Source organism: Phycodurus eques, chromosome 14 (assembly GCF_024500275.1).
Source record: "Phycodurus eques isolate BA_2022a chromosome 14, UOR_Pequ_1.1, whole genome shotgun sequence".
Classification (NCBI taxonomy): domain Eukaryota; kingdom Metazoa; phylum Chordata; class Actinopteri; order Syngnathiformes; family Syngnathidae; genus Phycodurus; species Phycodurus eques.
The window spans coordinates 21,080,847-21,100,096 of NC_084538.1; the positions used below are offsets into that span (position 1 = coordinate 21,080,847).

General features: G+C 39.0%; 1 protein-coding gene across 1 annotated transcript; it reads left to right on the top strand.

The window, feature by feature from the left end:
* Positions 1–877: 877 nt before the first annotated feature.
* Positions 878–18,527, top strand: tpo (thyroid peroxidase). The gene is made up of 11 exons (XM_061695693.1): positions 878–1,046; positions 1,175–1,335; positions 1,448–1,577; positions 4,612–4,741; positions 5,713–5,901; positions 9,526–10,011; positions 11,238–11,496; positions 12,187–12,357; positions 16,381–16,618; positions 17,148–17,356; positions 18,275–18,527. Exons 1-11 carry the CDS (start codon positions 925–927, stop codon positions 18,454–18,456), a joined length of 2,277 nt encoding a protein of 758 aa, XP_061551677.1. The 5' UTR covers positions 878–924; the 3' UTR covers positions 18,457–18,527.
* The last annotated feature ends 723 nt before the right edge of the window (positions 18,528–19,250 follow it).

The following is a 19,250-nucleotide window of genomic DNA, read 5'->3' on the forward strand; positions in this document are numbered from 1 at the left end:
CCATCACAGTGCTTGACTGGCCAGCCAACTTGTCGGATGTAAACCCCATTGAGAATCTATGGTGTGTTATCAAGAGGAAAATGAGGGGGACCAGACCGAAAAACAAAGAACTGACAGCAAGCATCAAGGAAATCTGGGCTTCCATAACTCCCAGGCAATGCCACAGGCTGATTGCCTCAATGCCACAATGCATCGAGGCAGTGATTAAAGCAAAGGGATTCCCATCGAAGTATTGAAGATTAACAATATCGTTTTGAAAGGACCATATTTTTATTAATTTAATGTGACCCTAATTTCTTTCTTTTTTTTTCTACAACAACTGTGAAGTAAATGGTGATTTCTTCAATGTTTTCTTTTTTTTGAATTCCCGATGTTGTGGGTTTTATGAGCTGGAAGCCCAAATTATGAACAAATAAACAAATAAATACTTGAATTGGTTTAAATTGTGGGCCCTGAATCTATAACCTATGAAAGTTTAACTTTTTGAATGTAATTATGGAACTAAATAAACTTTTCCATGAAATTACATTTTTTTTGGAAATGGTCTGTATATGTGTTTCGGCCTGCCATATAGCACAATCTATCATCTATGAAACTTTAACTTTTTGGATGGAATTATGGAAATAAATAAACTTTTCCATGAAATTAAAATTGTTTTGGAAAGGGTCTATGCGTAATACATTGACAGAGCAAGAAATATGGATAACAATATTATTGTCAAAGAATGGTTTCTGTTATAAGCCACTTGAGTTATCTTCCATCATCTTCCAAATATTTTGGTGTTATTAATCTTACAAAACTAATTATATGCCAAATTGGTTAGAAAGCTAAAATCATATAATGTGTCTTAACAAAATAAAGTACAACTTTTGTGTTTGTGTTTACCCTACATTTGCATGCAATTCATGTGAACTGATTTACAATATGCACTCTTTCAAACTGTGTTTTGTAATGTACCCAACAGCAACATCCATTCAAAAACTGATAATCTCATCATTTCAAGAAAGTCGTCTTCTTGATGAAAAAGCCTTTCAAACCAGACAAAGGTAATCAACAAGCAAAATGAATCGCTATCTTATTGTAAGTTACTGTTTCTATAGTAACATACCTGCCCAAAGGGACCCACATAAAACTGCTGTACATATTTTCATTCTCATTTACTTTGTTTCCATAGGCGAAGTTCACCCGTGACCTCCATCCGTGGCTTTACGTTCCATCGACAAACTGATACAGAGACCCAAGAGATAGGACATGCTGCTGAGGTTTTTCAATCAACTCTGCAAGAGCTTCACAAAAAAATGAAGCAGAGGTATAAAAGGGATATCACAGAAACAGGTAGGCTCAGTTGAGGCAAGACAATGTTTCGTCATTTCACTTCTTGTGAGACAGGCTACTGTTTTTCCCTCTGATGCTCTGATAAATCTATGAAATGTCTCTTTTGACAAAGGTTTACTTTCCTGGGAGCATGTGGAACTGATCGCAGAGCTGTCAGGATGTCCACCTCCAGTGCATCCAGCCATCTGCCAGTATAGTCACCTCAGCAAGTATCGTTCCATCAGTGGCATGTGCAACAACAGGTAGTTCACGGATCTCATTGCTTTGATCCACAGAAATATCCAAAAGTTTGATCATAAAGCAACTGCACTTACTTCACATCTACAAGGCATCTACAAAGGAAACAATGCAGGAAAACAAAACAAAACAAAGGACAGACAAACATTAGCAAAAGAGACTGACTTGTGATGTGAGCGTGGAATGACCGTGTAGTGACAATGCATATAGTTGGGGGTTCCTGATCTTGATAATTTAAACCCAAATATTCACTAATCTGTACTTTTAGTAGACCGCAAATCGGATTTACGTGTGTTGAACACGATTGAGGCAGGCTGGTTGATCTTCCGAATGTTCTGCCGGTCAGGTCCGCACCGGTCGAACGAGAGCCCGCCAACAAAGGGGGCTGCAGCCTTTATGGCCAGCCGCCAAGGGGAACAAAAGGGAAGCTGGACTGCCTCTGAATGTTACTTTTCCATTTTAGGATTATTTTGTGGTTTAAACGAAGTGGAATAAAATATTCATTATTGGATTTAAGATTAGGAGACAATTTTCCAGCCTTGCATTGTCACACGCACATCCTCTTTAATCCCTATAACGAATGTTTCAACTGTATGTGGTTGTTGAGAACACTGTTTAATTTGCAATGTGGTATTTGTGTTGTGTGGGGTAAAACATTTCATTCAGCTCAGTTGACAAACAGATTGGACATCAGACATTAAAATGTGCAGAAATACAATCACTAGTGGCGCTATTTCAATGGTAACCCTGGTCGCGTTCATCTAAAGTTCTTACAATATTAAATAACATTCAAGTACAGTGAAGACTGTGATTAGTTAATCCGGGGTGGATTTCCACGACCTGTGGGTGTCGCTAGTGCTCCATCCATTGCCTCAGCCCGGAGGAGCAAGTCACTGAGCACAGCAGGAAAGAGAAGTCTTTGTTGGGGGAGCCTCTTCAGGCTGGCTGGGAGTGCAAGTTAATAATTTAGCATCCGGGTGAGAAACCAGTGTCTGTGTATCAGCTTTGATGCTACTTAAGACTGTCTTGTAATTCATTTAGCGCCCGTGTGTGAAGTTAAAGCTGGCATCCCTGTGGTCGTCCGCCACGGCGGGGGATCGGGGACAGCGATGCAGCTCGGTGTGGAGTTTAGGGGTCATCGGGCAAGAGTATGTCCGTTACACTGAAGAAGAGGCAAAACACACCCAGAGTTAATCCTTGGCCAGGGACGTGCACAAACATTTTGGGGGGCAGAGGCTCAAGTGAGAAAAAGGGCACCTCTTGTAATTTCATTCATTCATTCATCTTCCGTTCCGGGAGAACCTCTTTCCAAATGTGAGAAGTGGCCAAGCGCTCTGGGACAATTGATGGAACACAGGCGACACCGGCTGGCATTTGAGAGTTACTGCAAACTGGTGTCTGGCCGGAGACACTGGTGCACAGCCAGGGAGCCCCGCCTCTCACCACGAGGTGGCGGAGACGCACTGAACCTTCCTACCAACAAGCGCAGACCGGAGAAGCACTCTTCCTGCGCCCGAAACTACACTTTCGTGTGTGTGGGGCATCTTACGGATAAAGAGCCGTTAGGAAGGAATTGCGGCGCAAGTCTTCCCTGAGCACGTGGCGGACCAATGCCACCCCAAACACTCCGGCCACCCTGCTCTTGAACGCCTTCTTGTTGTCCTTTTCCTTCAAATCCACCTGTTCGGCGCCCCGGCCCATCCACTGGGAAGACTGCCCAGCCTGCCTAAATTCTGTTCTACGCCACGTGAATACAGCGTGCTGTTTCCTAAATACAAATTGGTGCAGATTTGGATTACAATAACAGTCACAGAAATTCCCAGCCCTCGCATTGCTCAATGCACATTCTCACTTGCATCACAAGTTTGGCCTGCTTTATGAATGTTTATCTGCACCCTTTGTAATCAAGCCCCTCTGCATTGTTTCCCTGTAGTTTTCCCTTTTAGATTTAATTAAATTTTCTATAAAATTCCACTTCCTGTGTTAATTTTGTGTGTTTGAGGTGAAACCGCTGTAACGGAGAACTCGTATTTCAGTCATGTAGCAGCCTTCTAAAATCACTGCGATTGATCGAGGTTTTTTTCGTCACTTTTCCTAAATTTTACACATATAAAAAGAGACGTGGTGCTCCTTTTTGAGACAAAGATAGGTCGATTGTAACGTTTGACTTGGGTCTAACGAAACCGGAAGTAAACGCAGGCGTTACCTTCCGAACGAATTACGTTTTTATCCAAAACCAATGTACGCTGCAAAACCCTATGGATTAAGAATGGGATGTCACTTAAATTCATATTTGAGTCAAAGGCAGGAGAGCGAATGCATTTGGCTATATACTTTACATATTTAGAAGGAATTTGTTTAACTTACCTCTGTCTCTGTGTATGTGCAGACTTCTCCTTAAATCACGAAACAAACTTCAAGATATTCTCTCTGATCACTGAAGAAGTTCTGTGGTGATTTGTTTTCCCTGATTCTTTTTCCCTGAAATGCATTGGAAATTGCAAATATATGCCAATTAGCACAGTTTCATTATCTAGGACACAATTCACATTTCAATGTGGTGTTTTAGACATGACATAATGAGACACACCTAACTGTATTTACCTGTAGGATTTTACAGATTATAGATACACATGGAGTGTCATTTCTGACCAGCTATTTGGTTTTCTTTTTTTTTAATTTCGATTTTTTTTTTTGGACAGTGGAGTTGTGTCAAAGCAGCGAGGTATATGTAAGAGAGAGAAGCTCATTTATTTATATAAAAAAAATAATAATAATAAAAAGGGCAGGGGCTCAGGCCCACTTTGATGTCCTTGTGTGCACGTGCCTGTCCTTGGCTGAACCAAAATCTTGTATGATTTGCCATTGTCTGATATAATAAATGCCATGATGGGGGTGTCCAATCACTGATGGTGTAGTGGTACATTCGCCTGACTCTGGTGCGGGCAGTGTGGGTTCAGTTCTCACTCAGTGACGGTCGGTGTGAATGTCAGTGTGAGTGGTTGTCCGTGTCTATCTTGATGTTTGTTATTTTGCCAGGTACAATCATCTGTGGGGAGCAGCCAACATCCCTTTGGTAAGGTGGCTTCCACCTCACTATGAAGATGGAATGCGACAACCCAAAGGTTGGAACAGAGGAAGGCTCTATAATGGGTTCCAGCTCCCCATGGTAATCTGCAAAATTATTTTCGAAGGAATACAAAATTGTCTCCGTGATCAAATAAAAAAAGAAATGTAGCATGCTTAACCTGCATGTTCCAGTTAATGTAGCAGTCAATGAATTTCTGACACCAGTTTTACAGCAGTAATTTCAAAGCAGCAGAGGTCACATGATTGTTTGAATACAGTATGTTTATGCATTAAAAGACATATGCTTTATATAATATTAATTATCTTTATTATTATGTGTATTATAAGACATATAGCTTGAAATGATTTTTGGCCCACTCGTCAAAAGTTATTTCTTTTGCATTGAATGTCAGTTTTAATATGCACTCATCACACAGTCAAACTGAGGGTCTTGTCCTATTATGTCCAGTATTTGTTTTTACTATGTTTAAGTCATGTTACTTATGGTTCAATATTTTTTTTAATTTTTTTTTAGTTTTTTTATTACATGACAGTTTTCAAACTAGTTGCTCTCCACTCGGTGAAATCTGACATTTGAGACAAGGCGCTTGCTGAAACGTACAGTTCAGAGCCCCTAACTTATTTGTTATTGCCTATAATTTAACCTAGTTATTGAATTTGCAATAATTTGCACCAACAATTTATAGATTCCACTCCAAAAGTATTGGAACAGTGAGGCCAGTTCCTAGTCGTAGTCACTTCAGTCTCTTTCAAGTCTATCTGTATCATTACCTTTGCTGAGCTAAAAAAGGTATTTTCCATTTCAAATAATATTGCAGTCCAATCTAAGATGAACATTTGGTCTCTTTTATATACATGATTTGATGTCAAAATATTTTTGGGGTAAAAGTAAAGGGAATGGCCTCACTGTTCCAATATTTTTGGAGGGGAGTATAAAGGTATACTGTGCCTTTTAACTCCTGGCATATTTTTACCCCAGGAGAAAAAAATAATAATTCAGGTCTGTTGTAAATTGAAGTACTCACTATATTTAATGTTAAATGTCAACAGCCAAAGGAAGTCAGCAGAAACATCATGGAGAGCGCTATCAAATGTAAAGATGATACCTACTCTCATATGCTTGTGGAGTGGGGCCAGTACATTGACCATGACATAACGCTGACTCCTCAAAGCCCTGGGAAACCTGGAGATGACTGCCTGAACACTTGTAAAAATATGTATCCCTGCTTTCCAATCCAGGTAAACTCCATCTCCAACAAACATTGCGCAGCACCTTTTCCAATCCATTGTGGTGCTGTGCTCCAAATGAGTTTTTGCTTTTCTGTGGATTCTTTTGCATATTTTGTTTGTTCTGGGCATTTAGAACTGTAATCTCAACATGTTTGATAGTTAGTCCCACAGATGAGACTAATTGAAGTCTTCAATTGGAAGGGGAATTCAATTACTTCGAAGCTAGTCTCATTTTTCATACATAATGGGAGAAAAGAAGTATCTTTCTGCTGATGAGAGGCATGGAAATGGCAAATGGAACAGAAACACAAAATATGAGAAATTTGCCATTTGAAATGCAGTAATTGTCATACAAGTCATGAGACAGCAACTCTCGGAGGAAATTCTTACATTTTTAAATGAGATACAGACAGAAAGTGTGCACGGACTTACAATTTCAATGAATGAGAGAGTTATTACATTTACATCAAAGAGGGGCTCCTATGTTATCGAGTAACTTGATCAACAAAGGTGTTTTTAGTTTGAAACAGCATTTTGATGAAAAGAAAGATAACAGATTTATTTCAGGGTTGTTTACAACCTAAAATATATTTAGCTTAATAATTCAGAACACTGTATTTTTAAATATTTGTTAAAAAGAAAAACAGTGTAGTCATCCTTGATAATATTTATTTAAAAAAAAAAAACTCCACGTTTTTATATTAGAACCTCATGTAAATGTTGAGTCAAAACTGGATTCACTGTAAATCACATAGACCGGTGATTCTCTAAATGTGATACAAGTACAACTAGTGGTACATGGGCTCCCTCTAGTGGTAGGCGAAAGAATCACTGGATAAACTCTAATCAAAATTTACACTGAGCCGCTTAACCTCACTAGAGTCGTGGGAGTGCTGGACTTAAAATATGAAATATAACAAAATATATTAGAATGAAGCGTTTAGCTATGCATACAAGATGTACAATTTGTTTACTTTTCAAATATATTACACCTTTAAAGTACAGTTCAGTTGTATTAAACTTTTAAGTACAAACATTTGCATTTAATCTTCCAATGTATTTTGTATTATTATTTAAGTACAATTTTTAACTTTATGGTGTTAATATTCAATTTGTGCATCATGTTACAGTGGATTATGATAAAATTGAACAAATACATCACATGCCGAATAATTTGGAACACGGGTTATTGTATATCATGATTGTTTATCAGATACTTTACTGCCTTTCTTGTTTAACATGAAATTACGCTCCTGATATCACTCGATGTGCATTCGATGAGACGTAATAAGTTAGTTCATTTTTACAAGATCACATCACAGAAAGATGTTATCGACTGTAGGCATCTGAGTGACTGAATGCTGCTGTGTTTTAATCTCAGATCAGACCTTTCTGTGTACATTTACATGTTTACAAAATGTAGCCCGCCGAGTTCATTATTAGGCTCCAAGGTAACTGATGGTACCCTTACAAGTGTAAATAATTCACACTGTTCAAACTATTACTGTTCTACTGCATCATTTATTTCCCAAACTTCTGAAAAACTAAGCATGTTGCACCTTCCTAAAATGAAAAGAAATACAATTACGGCGTCACTATTTTTCTCACTAAATATATTTCCAAAGGTGCTTTTGACATGACAATTTCATCAGATGTTGGGAAAAACCCAAGTAATCCATACTTACAAAGAAAGTAGAACAAATAAACTTAGAAATTAGGTTATGTGTAATAATGTGAAATGACAGAGGGGAAAAAAATGTTTTGAACATGCCAACTGGTGTTTTTTAATACTCTGTACAAAAGCTTTCGGCGGCAAGGTGGACGACTGGTTAGAGCGTCTACCTAACAGTTCTGAGGACCCGGGTTCAATCCCCGGCCCCGCCTGTGTGGAGTTTGCATGTTCTCCCCGTGCCTGTGTGGGTTTTCTCCGGACACTCAGGTTTCCTCCCACATCCCAAAAACATGCCTGGTAGGTCTATTGAAGAATCAAAATTGCCCGTAGGTGTGAATGCAGTTGCAAATGGTTGTTTGTTTATATGTGCCCTGCAAGAAACTAGTCGCATGCATTGCTCTTCTGTGATTTTGGCCCATTACTCCACATAAGCAGTCTTCAAATGTTGAAGTTTCAGTGGGCTTCTTTTATGGACCTTGAGTTTCAGTTCTTTCCATAGATTTCCGATTGGATTCCAGTCAGGAGATTATTATTATTATTATTATTATTATTATTATTATATTATTATTGGCTGGGCCATTCTATCAGCTTTATTTTTTTCCATTGAAACCAGTTGAGAGTTTCCTTGGCAGTATGTTTTGGATCATTATCCTGCTGAAATGTCCACTCTCGTTTCATTTTCATCATCCTCGTAGATATTTTTGTCAAGAATGTCTCGGTACATTGGCTCATTCATCCTTCCTTCAATAATGTGCACTTTATCAGTAACATTTGCTTTGTCCCACACCATCATGACGTGCAGTGCCATTTCTCTTCCAAACGTGGTGTGCATTATGGCATCCAAACAGTTCAATTTTGCTCCAAATGTTGTTTAGCAAATTTAAACGAGCTCTGACATGCTTTTTGTTTCAGCAATGGTGTCTTGGTGAGCGTGCATACAGGCCATGACGGCAGAGTACATTACTCACTGTTTTCCCTGTACAACAGTACCTGCTAATTCCAGGTATTTTTGAAGCTCTCCACAGGTGGTCCTTGGCTCTTGGACAACGCTTCTGATTTTTCTTTGCACTCCTCTGTCAGAAATCTTGCAAGGAGCACCTGATCGAGGCAAATTTATGGTGGTATGATTGGCTTTCCATGTACGTATTATGGCCCCAACCGTGCTCACTGGAAGATTCCGAAGCTTAGATATGTGCCTGTAACCAATGCCATCGTTATGTTTTGCAACAGTTACTTTGCAATGTTCTTGAGACAGCTCTTTGCTCTTCTCCATCATGAGATGTGTCTTGACTCACACCCTGGCAATGAAAGCTTTTTGTAGGCCATCAATTAGGACTAAAACAGCTGATATTCATTTGCACTGACAAGGGGCTGGATTGCTGTTTGTTCAGTGATAGATTTTAGGTGTTGTCTTGGCTTTCCATGCATTTTTACACCTCCCTTTCTTCATGTGTTCTATACCTTTTCTCTGTGTCATTTCACAGTATTACACACAGCTTAATTTCTGATCTTATTTGTTCTGCTTTCTTTGTATGAATGGTTTACCTGGGTTGTTCCCACCTTCTGGTCAAAATTTCATATCAATAGCACCTTTGGAAAAATATTTAGTGAGAAACATGGTGACGTGTTAAATACTTATTTCATCCGCTGTATATCCCGTTATTGTTTCACAAAATATTACTGGATTTTTTTTTGCATTTTTCTGCCTTTACTATACCCAATGTAAACCAAATCATGACCTGAAAACCAAAATACAGATTGAAAGGTGCTTTTCTGCATACTGGTCAGCTACGCCCCTTGTGATTATACATTTAATTGGTTTCACTGTTCAAACCAGTCCCCTGAGGGCAAATACAACTAACTATAAAACAACGTAACGTTGTCAATAATAAAATGTATTCACAATAAATTGCATTCTTACTCGAAGCAATAATGTATTATAATTTCCTTTTTTTCCGCAGGAGCATGATATCCTCTCAAGTACACAAACCTGCATGCCTTTCAATCGCTCTTTGCCAGCTTGCTTCAACAGCTTTGGGCCTGACATCTCTCAAGCCTTGCAGCAACAACAGATGAATGCCATCTCATCCTTCATTGATGGTTCTGTTGTGTATGGCTCTTGTCCAAAAGTGAACAACTTTCTTCGAGATCTCTGCGGACTTAATGGGAAACTAACTGTTAATGATCACTTTAAGGACAGCAAAGAAAGACCATACCTACCTTTCAAAGAATCTCTGCAATCAGCCTGTCTTCATAGTGAGGGAAATTTGGCATGTTTCTGCGCTGGTGACAGCCGGGTCAACGAGGGCCTGCCTCTGGCCAGTTTGCATATGCTGTGGTTGAGGCAACACAATCAAATAGCAGAGACACTTAAACACCTCAACGGTCACTGGAATGCGGAGACCATATACGAAGAAACACGCAAGATTATTGGGGCTCTGCACCAGGTAAAGTACATTTCTGCACATAAATAAAATGTTGTTGATAAATTAACTGTCCTGACAGATTATGATGTTATCACTGATTTCGTTCCATTTACTGTAGGACTTCAATGACATACAGTAGCGGAGATGCACAGATGCACCTCATCGATCACATTTCTTACACAAGTTTAGGAAAAGTTAACCACTGTTTAAAGTAAAACAAACAAGACGGTTTTCCGTTTTTTCTTAATATGAAGTGAATGCAGTGGAACATGGGGTTATGAATTTCATTTGTTGCGCGACCCCATTGTCAAACCGAAATGTTCGCAAATCAAGGTAATGTTTCCCATTGAAATGAATAGAAATGTCATGAATCCGTTCCAGCCTCAGCACATCTTTATATTTACCTCATTTTGAGGTTAAAAATAAATACTGTGCAATGTAGAAATAAGTGAAAATGCAATTTATGATGATGAAATAACAGTGGGTTCGCAAGCAAATCACTGTGCAGTGACTGAGCCTTTTCAGGTACAGCATTGTTTACGTTCACTGTGGATACTGCTCGCCCTAAATGGCCACCACCAGCTTTAGCATTGCATTGTGGGCTGTGTTGGCTGTTTCAAGCAAAAAAACAAAGATACCTGAAACAGAGAACCAATGATGTTTAAAACACAAAGTTCTGAGCCTTGTGTGGCCATTGCCAATGTAGAAGCCCATTATGAATTTATTTTTTTATTTTTTATTTTTGAAATATAATAGGCCCATAACATAATAACTGGTCAATAACGTAATAAAAGTGCTGAATCTGTCACAACCAGTGCATTTGGAGATAGCTTGAAAGACTAAGGAGCAGCAGACAGGACTAGAGATCATGCTAACCACCAAGTGATATACCTGTTTGCTTGTTTGAAGTTTGTCAGAAACAGTAAAAGAGTTGCCGAACATGATTTTTTTTTCAAAATAGGAACAGAAATGTGAAGGTATCTACTGTATTGCTGTACTGTATGTGATTTCACTACGAAACAGAGGACATGTAATCCTCTGTTAAACAAATATGCACATACAGTACCTCTACTCAATGTCTAAACTGGGGGTGTAAATTGCATACAATAATTTAATCCTACTGTATTTGCATGCATATCACACAATATTTATAATGATTTCAGAGCAAGATGCCAATTGGATGCTCTCATTGGGCTTAAGTTTGGCTTTTCAAAACTAAATTTGTTTGTTTTCTGTTTTTTTCTTAGATTATCACCATGAGAGATTATGTTCCAAAAGTAATTGGTAAAGAATTTTTTGACAATTATATTGGACCCTATGGAGGATATGACCCAACTGTGGACCCATCTGCCTCGAATGTTTTTGCCACAGCAGCATTCCGGTTTGGTCATGCAACTATCTCCGCAATCGTCAGGAGACTCAATGAGAGCTACCAGGAACATGAATGTTTCCCCAGCCTGTTGCTGCATGATACCTTCTTTAGTCCATGGAGAATAATCAAAGAAGGTAAGAGTTATTTTATGAAACTGGTCACAGTTACCTTGCTTTTTATTTTTGCTGAATCTACTGTATGCATACATTCAACAAAAACGCAGATCACAACAATTAAAATATTTGACCTTTTTTTTTTAACTCGGTGTGTTTTTTTGGTATTTTTTTCCTGGTATTAGAATATTTAGTTACAAATCCATCTGAAGATTGACTTGGCCGATCTAAAACCTTCCCCTTCAGGCAAAATGTTTCAATAACGTCTGTGTTTTCTGGCTGCCATCATATGTTACATCACCGATGAAGATTTGACAGCCTATCCCAGAAGAACGCATGGAAGCCCAAGCCATGACATTAGCTCCACTCTGTTTCAGAGATTAGATTGTATGTTTGGCATCATGAACAGTACTTTCTCCAAGCTTTAGCCTTCTCATCAGTCCACTAAACGTCTTCCCAGAACTTTGTAGGCTTATCGCTGTACTTTTCTTCAAACTCCAGCCTGCCCTTCGTATTTCTCTTGCTAATGAGCGGTTTGTATCTTTTGGTGTTGCTTCTGTACTTTTGTTAACGAACCCTTCTTCGAACAATAGCTTGTGATACCTTCACTCCTGCCCTCTTGAGTTTGTTGCCGATGTAACTAACAGTCCTTCCAGACAGTTGTATGTAGCTTGAAGCAACAAACTGAAACAAAAGTCGTTGCTTTTTTAGGGGGGATTGACCCAATCCTGAGGGGTGCAATTGGAACGGAAGCAGCAGCCATTCGTTCAAACAAATTGTTGACGAACGAGTTGACACAGAGGCTGATTGTTTTAGCTATTCCACAACAAATGGACCTGGCTTCACTGAACCTTCAGAGAGGACGGGATCATGGTCTCCCAGGTTTGTCTCGAACCTTTAAAGAAGTATGTTTTTGTTACTGTAAATCAATGCATTTCTCCATACACACAGCGTATATGGGGGTTAAATAAAAATGTAATTAATTTGGAAAATGATATGAAGGAAGGTAAACGCCTGCGTTCACTTCCAGGTTAGTCCGATTTACGCTTTAACGTGAAAATCAAACTCTCGTAAAGAGGCACCACGTCACCTTTTAGATGTATAATACTTGACGACAAACCTTTTTTTCAGTCATGTAATTTGAAGGTTGCTACATGAATTAGATAAGGGTTCTCGATAACCAGAGGTCTTTTATCGCACCCACACACACAAATGATACAGGCAGTGAATTCTTACAGAAAATCTTACGAGATCTAACATGGGAATCTACAAGGAAACAATGCAGGAAAGAAAACACAAAGGACAGACAAACATTGGCAAAGGAGACTAACTTGTGACATGAGGGTGGAAGTAGCGTGTATTCACAAAGCAGAGAGCTGGGGTTCCTTTTCTTGTTAATTAAACTCAAATATGCACTAATCTGTACCTTTAGTAGACCGCAAGTTGGACCTAAGTGCATGGACCACAATTTAGGCAGGCGGGTTGATCTCCCGAATTTTTGGCCGGTCCGGTCCCCACGAGGAACAGGTGGATTTGGCGGGAAAGGAGGAAGGGAAAAAAAGAGAGCAGGAAAACAAAAGTTTCCCAGGCAGGACGGCCAGAACCTGTATGTTGCTGTTCGCTAGACGTTCGCAGTAAACTGGTGCTGCCTGCTTCCTTCCCCACTGAGTTTGCCCAGGCACCCAAAAGGGTAGCTCGGAGCGCTGGCAGGATGCCCTGTGGCGGGAAAGGGTCCGATGTGTCCTCGTCACCTCGTGGTGCGAGGTGGGGCGTCCTGGCTGAGCCAGTCTTCGGCAAGAACGAACGAGATCCCGCCAACAAAGGGTACTCCGGCCTTTAAGCCGGCCAAAAGGCGTTGGATGTTTTGGTCAAATTAGAATTTTCATGGACATTGTTTGGACAAAGGTCGAGGGAGACCATAACTTATTCAGTCATGCGTTAGGTTGCAACTCACATGATAGTTCCACTTCATTCATTCTGCGTCTTACCATGGCATGTTGAATAGTACTAATAACTTCAAAATTTGTGAGAAGAGCCTGAAGAAGACCCTTCGCTGTCACAGCATGCCCTTGTGCACTAAGCAAACTCCATAAAGGTGTTGTTTTTCTCCCCAATTCAACTTTATTTATAGAGTATGCTGCAGCCGAAACAAAGTACTGTGCATAAATGAAAATATAATATGAAACATCCATCCATCCATCCATTTTCTGTACCACTTAACCTTTATTTTACACTCCTCTCCATGGTGTGTAAAGATTTTTTCTGTTCATGTCACATATGTATACAGAGATTGTTACTCAGAAAACTGTAATAAAGTAAATTATAAGAATAAAGACACAAATGAAAACAGCGAATGAAAAAAACAACAACAACAAAAAGAAACTGTAGTGTTGTGCTCAAGACCACACTAACAAAGACCAAGACTTGCCCAAGACCATAACACATCGAGACCAAGACAAGCCCAAAACCTTGAGGAGTCAAAACTGAGGGCAAGACAAGCCAAGACCATAAAATTCTATTTTAAAAACCATGACAAGTTTGAACAGTTAAAGAGCATTTTCGCTGTAATTTGGATCTTTTTTTTTAATACAGTACATTTGACAACCAAAAACACATTTCCAACTCTTTCAAAGCACAACATGCAAAAATCTAAACTCATTCAATTTTTTTATATTCTTGCAAAAAATAAATCCTTATATATATTTGAAAATGAAGGTTTAAAGTAGAGCTTGGTTGTATTTAAGAAACATAAGAGACTGCAGGATTTTGTGATTGAAACATGCATGATTGGGTCTCATAATAATGCCAATTTAAAGTGGAATTAAAACCTCTTTCCCAAAATATTAATCTCAGAAATAAAAAAACAGATTGACGAAATCATATCAAATTGGACTGCACCCAAAAGCAGACTGAGGCGGAGGAAATAGATGAGAATGATTTATTTAGAAGCGGCAAGAGTTTGGGTATTCAAGACGGGGTAACCCTAACCAGCGAAGCGGGAGGCACCGAAGGAGCACTGGAAGCGGGAGAGAACTCAACAGGGCGAGTACAGTTGCAGGTCGTCGGATAGGAACTTGCTTACTAGGATGCGAGAGTCGGCCTGTGTACCACAATTGAGTGTTAATACTCTGGCGATGAATTCCTGGATCTGGCAGGCTTATATGCAGGCAGTGATTGAAGACAGGTGCGTGGCCAAAGTGGTGCTGATTGCCGGGGAGAGCGAGAGAGAGGGAGAGGGAGAGAGGCAGGCACAAAGCGCCCACCAAGCTCCAAAAAGGGGACTGCAGGACATACACCGGAGACGAGTACAGAATGTGAAGGCCTTTTTTGAGAAAATGGTTTGCTTTTGCCAGGACCGAAACACTTCATTAAAGTTTGGATTGGATATGTTCGATGTCAGATTTCCCGCAGGTTTTTTGTTGTCAACTATTACACTCAGGAATTTGATTTAATATACTTTTTCTATAGTTACATCATTTATTTGTACCTTTACTTAGCTGACCATGTAGGGAATAAGCATGCATGGTCCGTATAAGTCCTTCAATGAATTAGTTGATGTGAAATATGAAATAAATGTGTTGTTTTTAAGTGTGTGGCTGGTGGCTTGTCTCATCTCCCAAGCCGAACATTAAAGGTTTTGATTCTCAGTCCCTCTGACACACACATCAACCCCCATGATCAAGTTAAAGTATCCTCGGGCTAGATATTGAACTGCCAGTTGCATCTGGTGCTGTTTCATGAGTAGGTGAAAGAGGAGACAATCAGCACCGTGAAGGTAGAAAATATCAGAAAACACGGAAGTCAACCAGAAGTTAGGCACGCCAAAAACTAAAAAGGAACACATTAATCGACCGTTAATGACATCAACCCACCACCACAGAAGTTTTATTCTAAGATGATATGTCTAATGTTGCTAATCTATATATAATACGGTAAATTTTCGTTGCTCGCCAAAGAATCCCGATGTCCACGCGGGCGCCGCTGTATCACATCATATCTGGCTGGATGGACTTCTGAATAACGCACCCGTGTGTGTTACGAAGGTGCAATGCCACTCGCTAATGACTTTTTTTTAACTATATATCCTGTAAATAACCACTTTTGACCGCAGCGCCGTCTCCAGTTGGCTACCTGTAAGATGCTTCACATGGAAATCACCACTACTTGGATCGCTATTCCACGTTGCAAAGGGAGCTAGCTAGCTTCCGCCACTAGCTTCCGCAGCTAGGTCCTGCTGTTCGTATCTCCAGACTTGTAGCACAACAGCCAGCAAAAAAAAACATAAATGTATAAATGGTGAGGAGGTGACACTAATGTTCGATTAAAAAAATCTGAATTACCTGAGCGCATGCATACAGAGCAACATATTTATTTGACATACCTAATAAAATACGGATAATATGTCATGTTTTGAGCACGGAAAGCAGAAAATCAATGGTGCGGATTATACATAGGTAGAAGGGTTTTCCTGTGTTTTTGGGGGGGGGTCAATTTTGGGGGTGCGTATTATACTCGAGAGATCATATTATACACGAGAAGTTTTCATACTCAGGTTGTTAGTTTGTTATTTCTGAACAGATAAACAGTTTGCATGTTATTATTTAGGAATTACTGTTTTAAGTAGTAACTGACTGCAGAGCAAAATTATTGATCTGCAAGTGCTTTTACTATTTATGTTGCTCTCGTTCTAAATTTTAGCCCACCAACTGCTGGCATGTTAGCATTTTAGCCCCTCTCGTCCAAAATCGTACCTGCAACTGTTAGCATGTCAGCTTTTTAGAAGCAAAGCGTCAGCCTCGCTCAGCAATATATCTTTCACAAATACTGGATTACATGTGAGCAACAGGGCAAATCGAGAATGGTGATTATGTCCTGTTAAAAGGTTATTTACCATTTACTTTACAGGATACAACGATTGGAGGGATTTTTGTGGAATGGAGCGCATCAGGACACTCGAAGACTTTAAACAGGTTGTAAGTGATGCCAGTGTTGCTGAGAAGATACTTCAACTGTATAAACATCCTGACAACATTGACGTATGGCTAGGAGGACTTGTTGAGACATTTCTAGCAGGCTCAAGAACTGGCCCTGTGTTTGCATGCCTCATTGCTAAACAGATGAAAGCACTTCGTGACGGTGACAGGTGAGATGTACGATACACTGGACATTTATTAGAAGATTGGCTCCTTCAAATATTTTTTTTAGAGAAAGAAATAATTCCGTATTTCTGAAAAAAAAAATATATATATATATAAATATATATATATATATATATATATATATATATATATATAAAACAGTAGAATATTAGTACATTTTATAATACTGATTTTTGAGCTTGTGTTTAAATGTCTTGGTGTTTTGTTATTTCTTTATGATTGGATTTTTATGCTATGCATATTTGCTATTGAAATTTAGATGAACATCAATTTTCAACAGCACTTAACAAGTTTTATATGGTCACAGTGTTGTTCATACATTCAATGTAATCGAATTTTTGTTCCATGTCAATCAAATCATTAACTCAATCAATCTGGCCCAAAATGCTTTCAGCAAAGCATGACTGACTTCAAAGGTCATATTATTCTCCACTTTCAACCATTTTAAGACTTCAAAGGGAAGGTTTTACTTTAAAAATGAGTTTTAAATACAACCATTCCTTTTTCTTAAAGGTTTTGGTGGGAAGCAGATGGTATGTTCAGCCAACCGCAGAAGGATGAACTTATAAAAGTTTCACTGTCTAAGATCATCTGTGACAATACAGACATCACAGAGGTCCCACCAGATGCCTTCATATTTGGGAAGTACCCATCGGGTTACATCTCATGTGACAATTTACCAGCAATGAATTTGGAGGCATGGAGAGAGGAAAAAAGTGAAGGTATGCTGAGCAATCCCTTACATCTGTCTGCTGCTAAGCATTACGCAGTTAGAATACCAACTGTAATAATATTAGCCTTTTATTATTGTATTATTGAGAAATAGTACCCAACTGCAGTGCAATATGTTTAATCCTTGGTGATCGTTTTATATTTAGGTTGCAACCTCGCTGCATGTTAGCATACCAATGTTAGTATTTTGGCATTTCTCATTAAAATTGAGTAAAAAAATAAAATTCAAAAATCCATATACCTTAATTTCTTGTGTACAATACGTATACCATCCCCCTTCAGCCCCGCAAAAAAAAAAAAAAAAAAAAAAAAATCAAGTCAATAGAGTGTATTATACATAGGTGTAAGGAAAATGGAAAGAAAAACACATTGTATAAACGCTTACCGATACCAAGGGGTTGTGAAAAAGGTTTACTTTCATTTCAATAAGATATGTAATTTCAAATATTATGATTGATATATAAATCTACATGAGAAGTTTTCATACTCAGGTTGTGAGTTTGTTATTTCTGAACAAATCAACAGTTTCCATGTTAGTATTTAGGAATTACGATTTGAAGCAGTAACTGACTGCAAGGTAAAAGAGTTTTTGATCTGCCCAAGTGCTTTTTCTATTCACATTCCTCTTTCTAAGTTTTAGCACACCAACTGCTAGCGTGTTTGTATTTTAGCCCCTCTCATCCAAAATCGTACCTTAAATCATTAATTAGCACGTCAGTTTTTTAGAAACAAAGCGTCCACCACACTTAACACTGCATCTTTCCTTAAATACTGGATTACAGGTGAGCAACAGGCCAATTTAAAATCTCTGGAGAAAATGTTTAGTTAAAATTGTGATAACATCAACCATGCCATTTGAATTGGAAAGTCTTGTGTATTAACATGAAAGCTCCACCATCCACTTCCAGATTTAAGGCGTTGTGGCTCTCCAGGACAGATCAAGAATGGTGATTATGAACTGTTGTCTACATCTGGCAAACTGGTGGTCCTGTACTCCTGTTACCATGGCTTTAAATTAACGGGTGATGCATTAATTGCTTGTGAAGGAAATCAGTGGAGTGACAAACTTCCGCATTGTGAAGATGTGTGACATTTAGCGTAAGTACTGAATATCAAATAGCACTCTTTACAGTAGCTTTTTGCAAGTTGTTTTCTCGCAACACAGACATGAGCAAAGCACGTCTCTGTACTTGGAAACAGGTTTATTCTCCACTCTGACTGGAACATTATAGCCATCTACTGGTACAAATAAAGAACTGAAAAGTGCTCCCTGAATTTGATAGCCATGCATGCAATAAACTACTTGGCCTGGCTAGCAATAACCACCTCATTTAATCTTCTCAGGAAATCTTTTGAAAGATTGTGACATTGGAGCACACCTCCCCACCACATGGAGTGCTGCAAATCTCCGTTGGTTCCAAGAAGACAATGTACTTTAAATCATGTACTAAATTACTTTTTGAAAATACATTTGATGTGAAGTCTTTATATATTCCGGTGACTCATTCACAGATTAAATAGCCAGCAAGAAAGTTAGGCGAAGAGATCAAAATCTTATTTGTCAAAAAGTGCCACTGTTATCTACAGTTTTTGTTACATTCCATTATTATCTGTATTTATCCACTGCATTTGGTGTGATGTTGTCTTTATCAGCTTTGTAAGATGACCTTGAGTGCTCAGAAAAATGGTTGCCAGCCAATCGCAGGGCACATACAACAAACAACATTTGCACTCACATTCACACCAACAGAGAGTCTTGAATTAACCTAGCATGCATGTTTTTGGGATGTGGGAGGAAACCGGAGTGCCCGGAGAAAACCCACACAGGCACGGGGAGAACATGCAAACTCCACACAGGCGGGGCCAGGGATTGAACCCGGGTCC

Excerpts from the sequence above, each read along its gene's own strand:
- tpo (XM_061695693.1), top strand. The coding sequence starts at position 925 with ATGCACTCTTTCAAACTGTGTTTTGTAATGTACCCAACAGCAACATCC. Across the intron at positions 11,497-12,186 it reads ATGGAGAATAATCAAAGAAG|GGGGGATTGACCCAATCCTG; the intron begins GTAAGAGTTATT and ends TTGCTTTTTTAG. Across the intron at positions 12,358-16,380 it reads ACGGGATCATGGTCTCCCAG|GATACAACGATTGGAGGGAT; the intron begins GTTTGTCTCGAA and ends TTTACTTTACAG.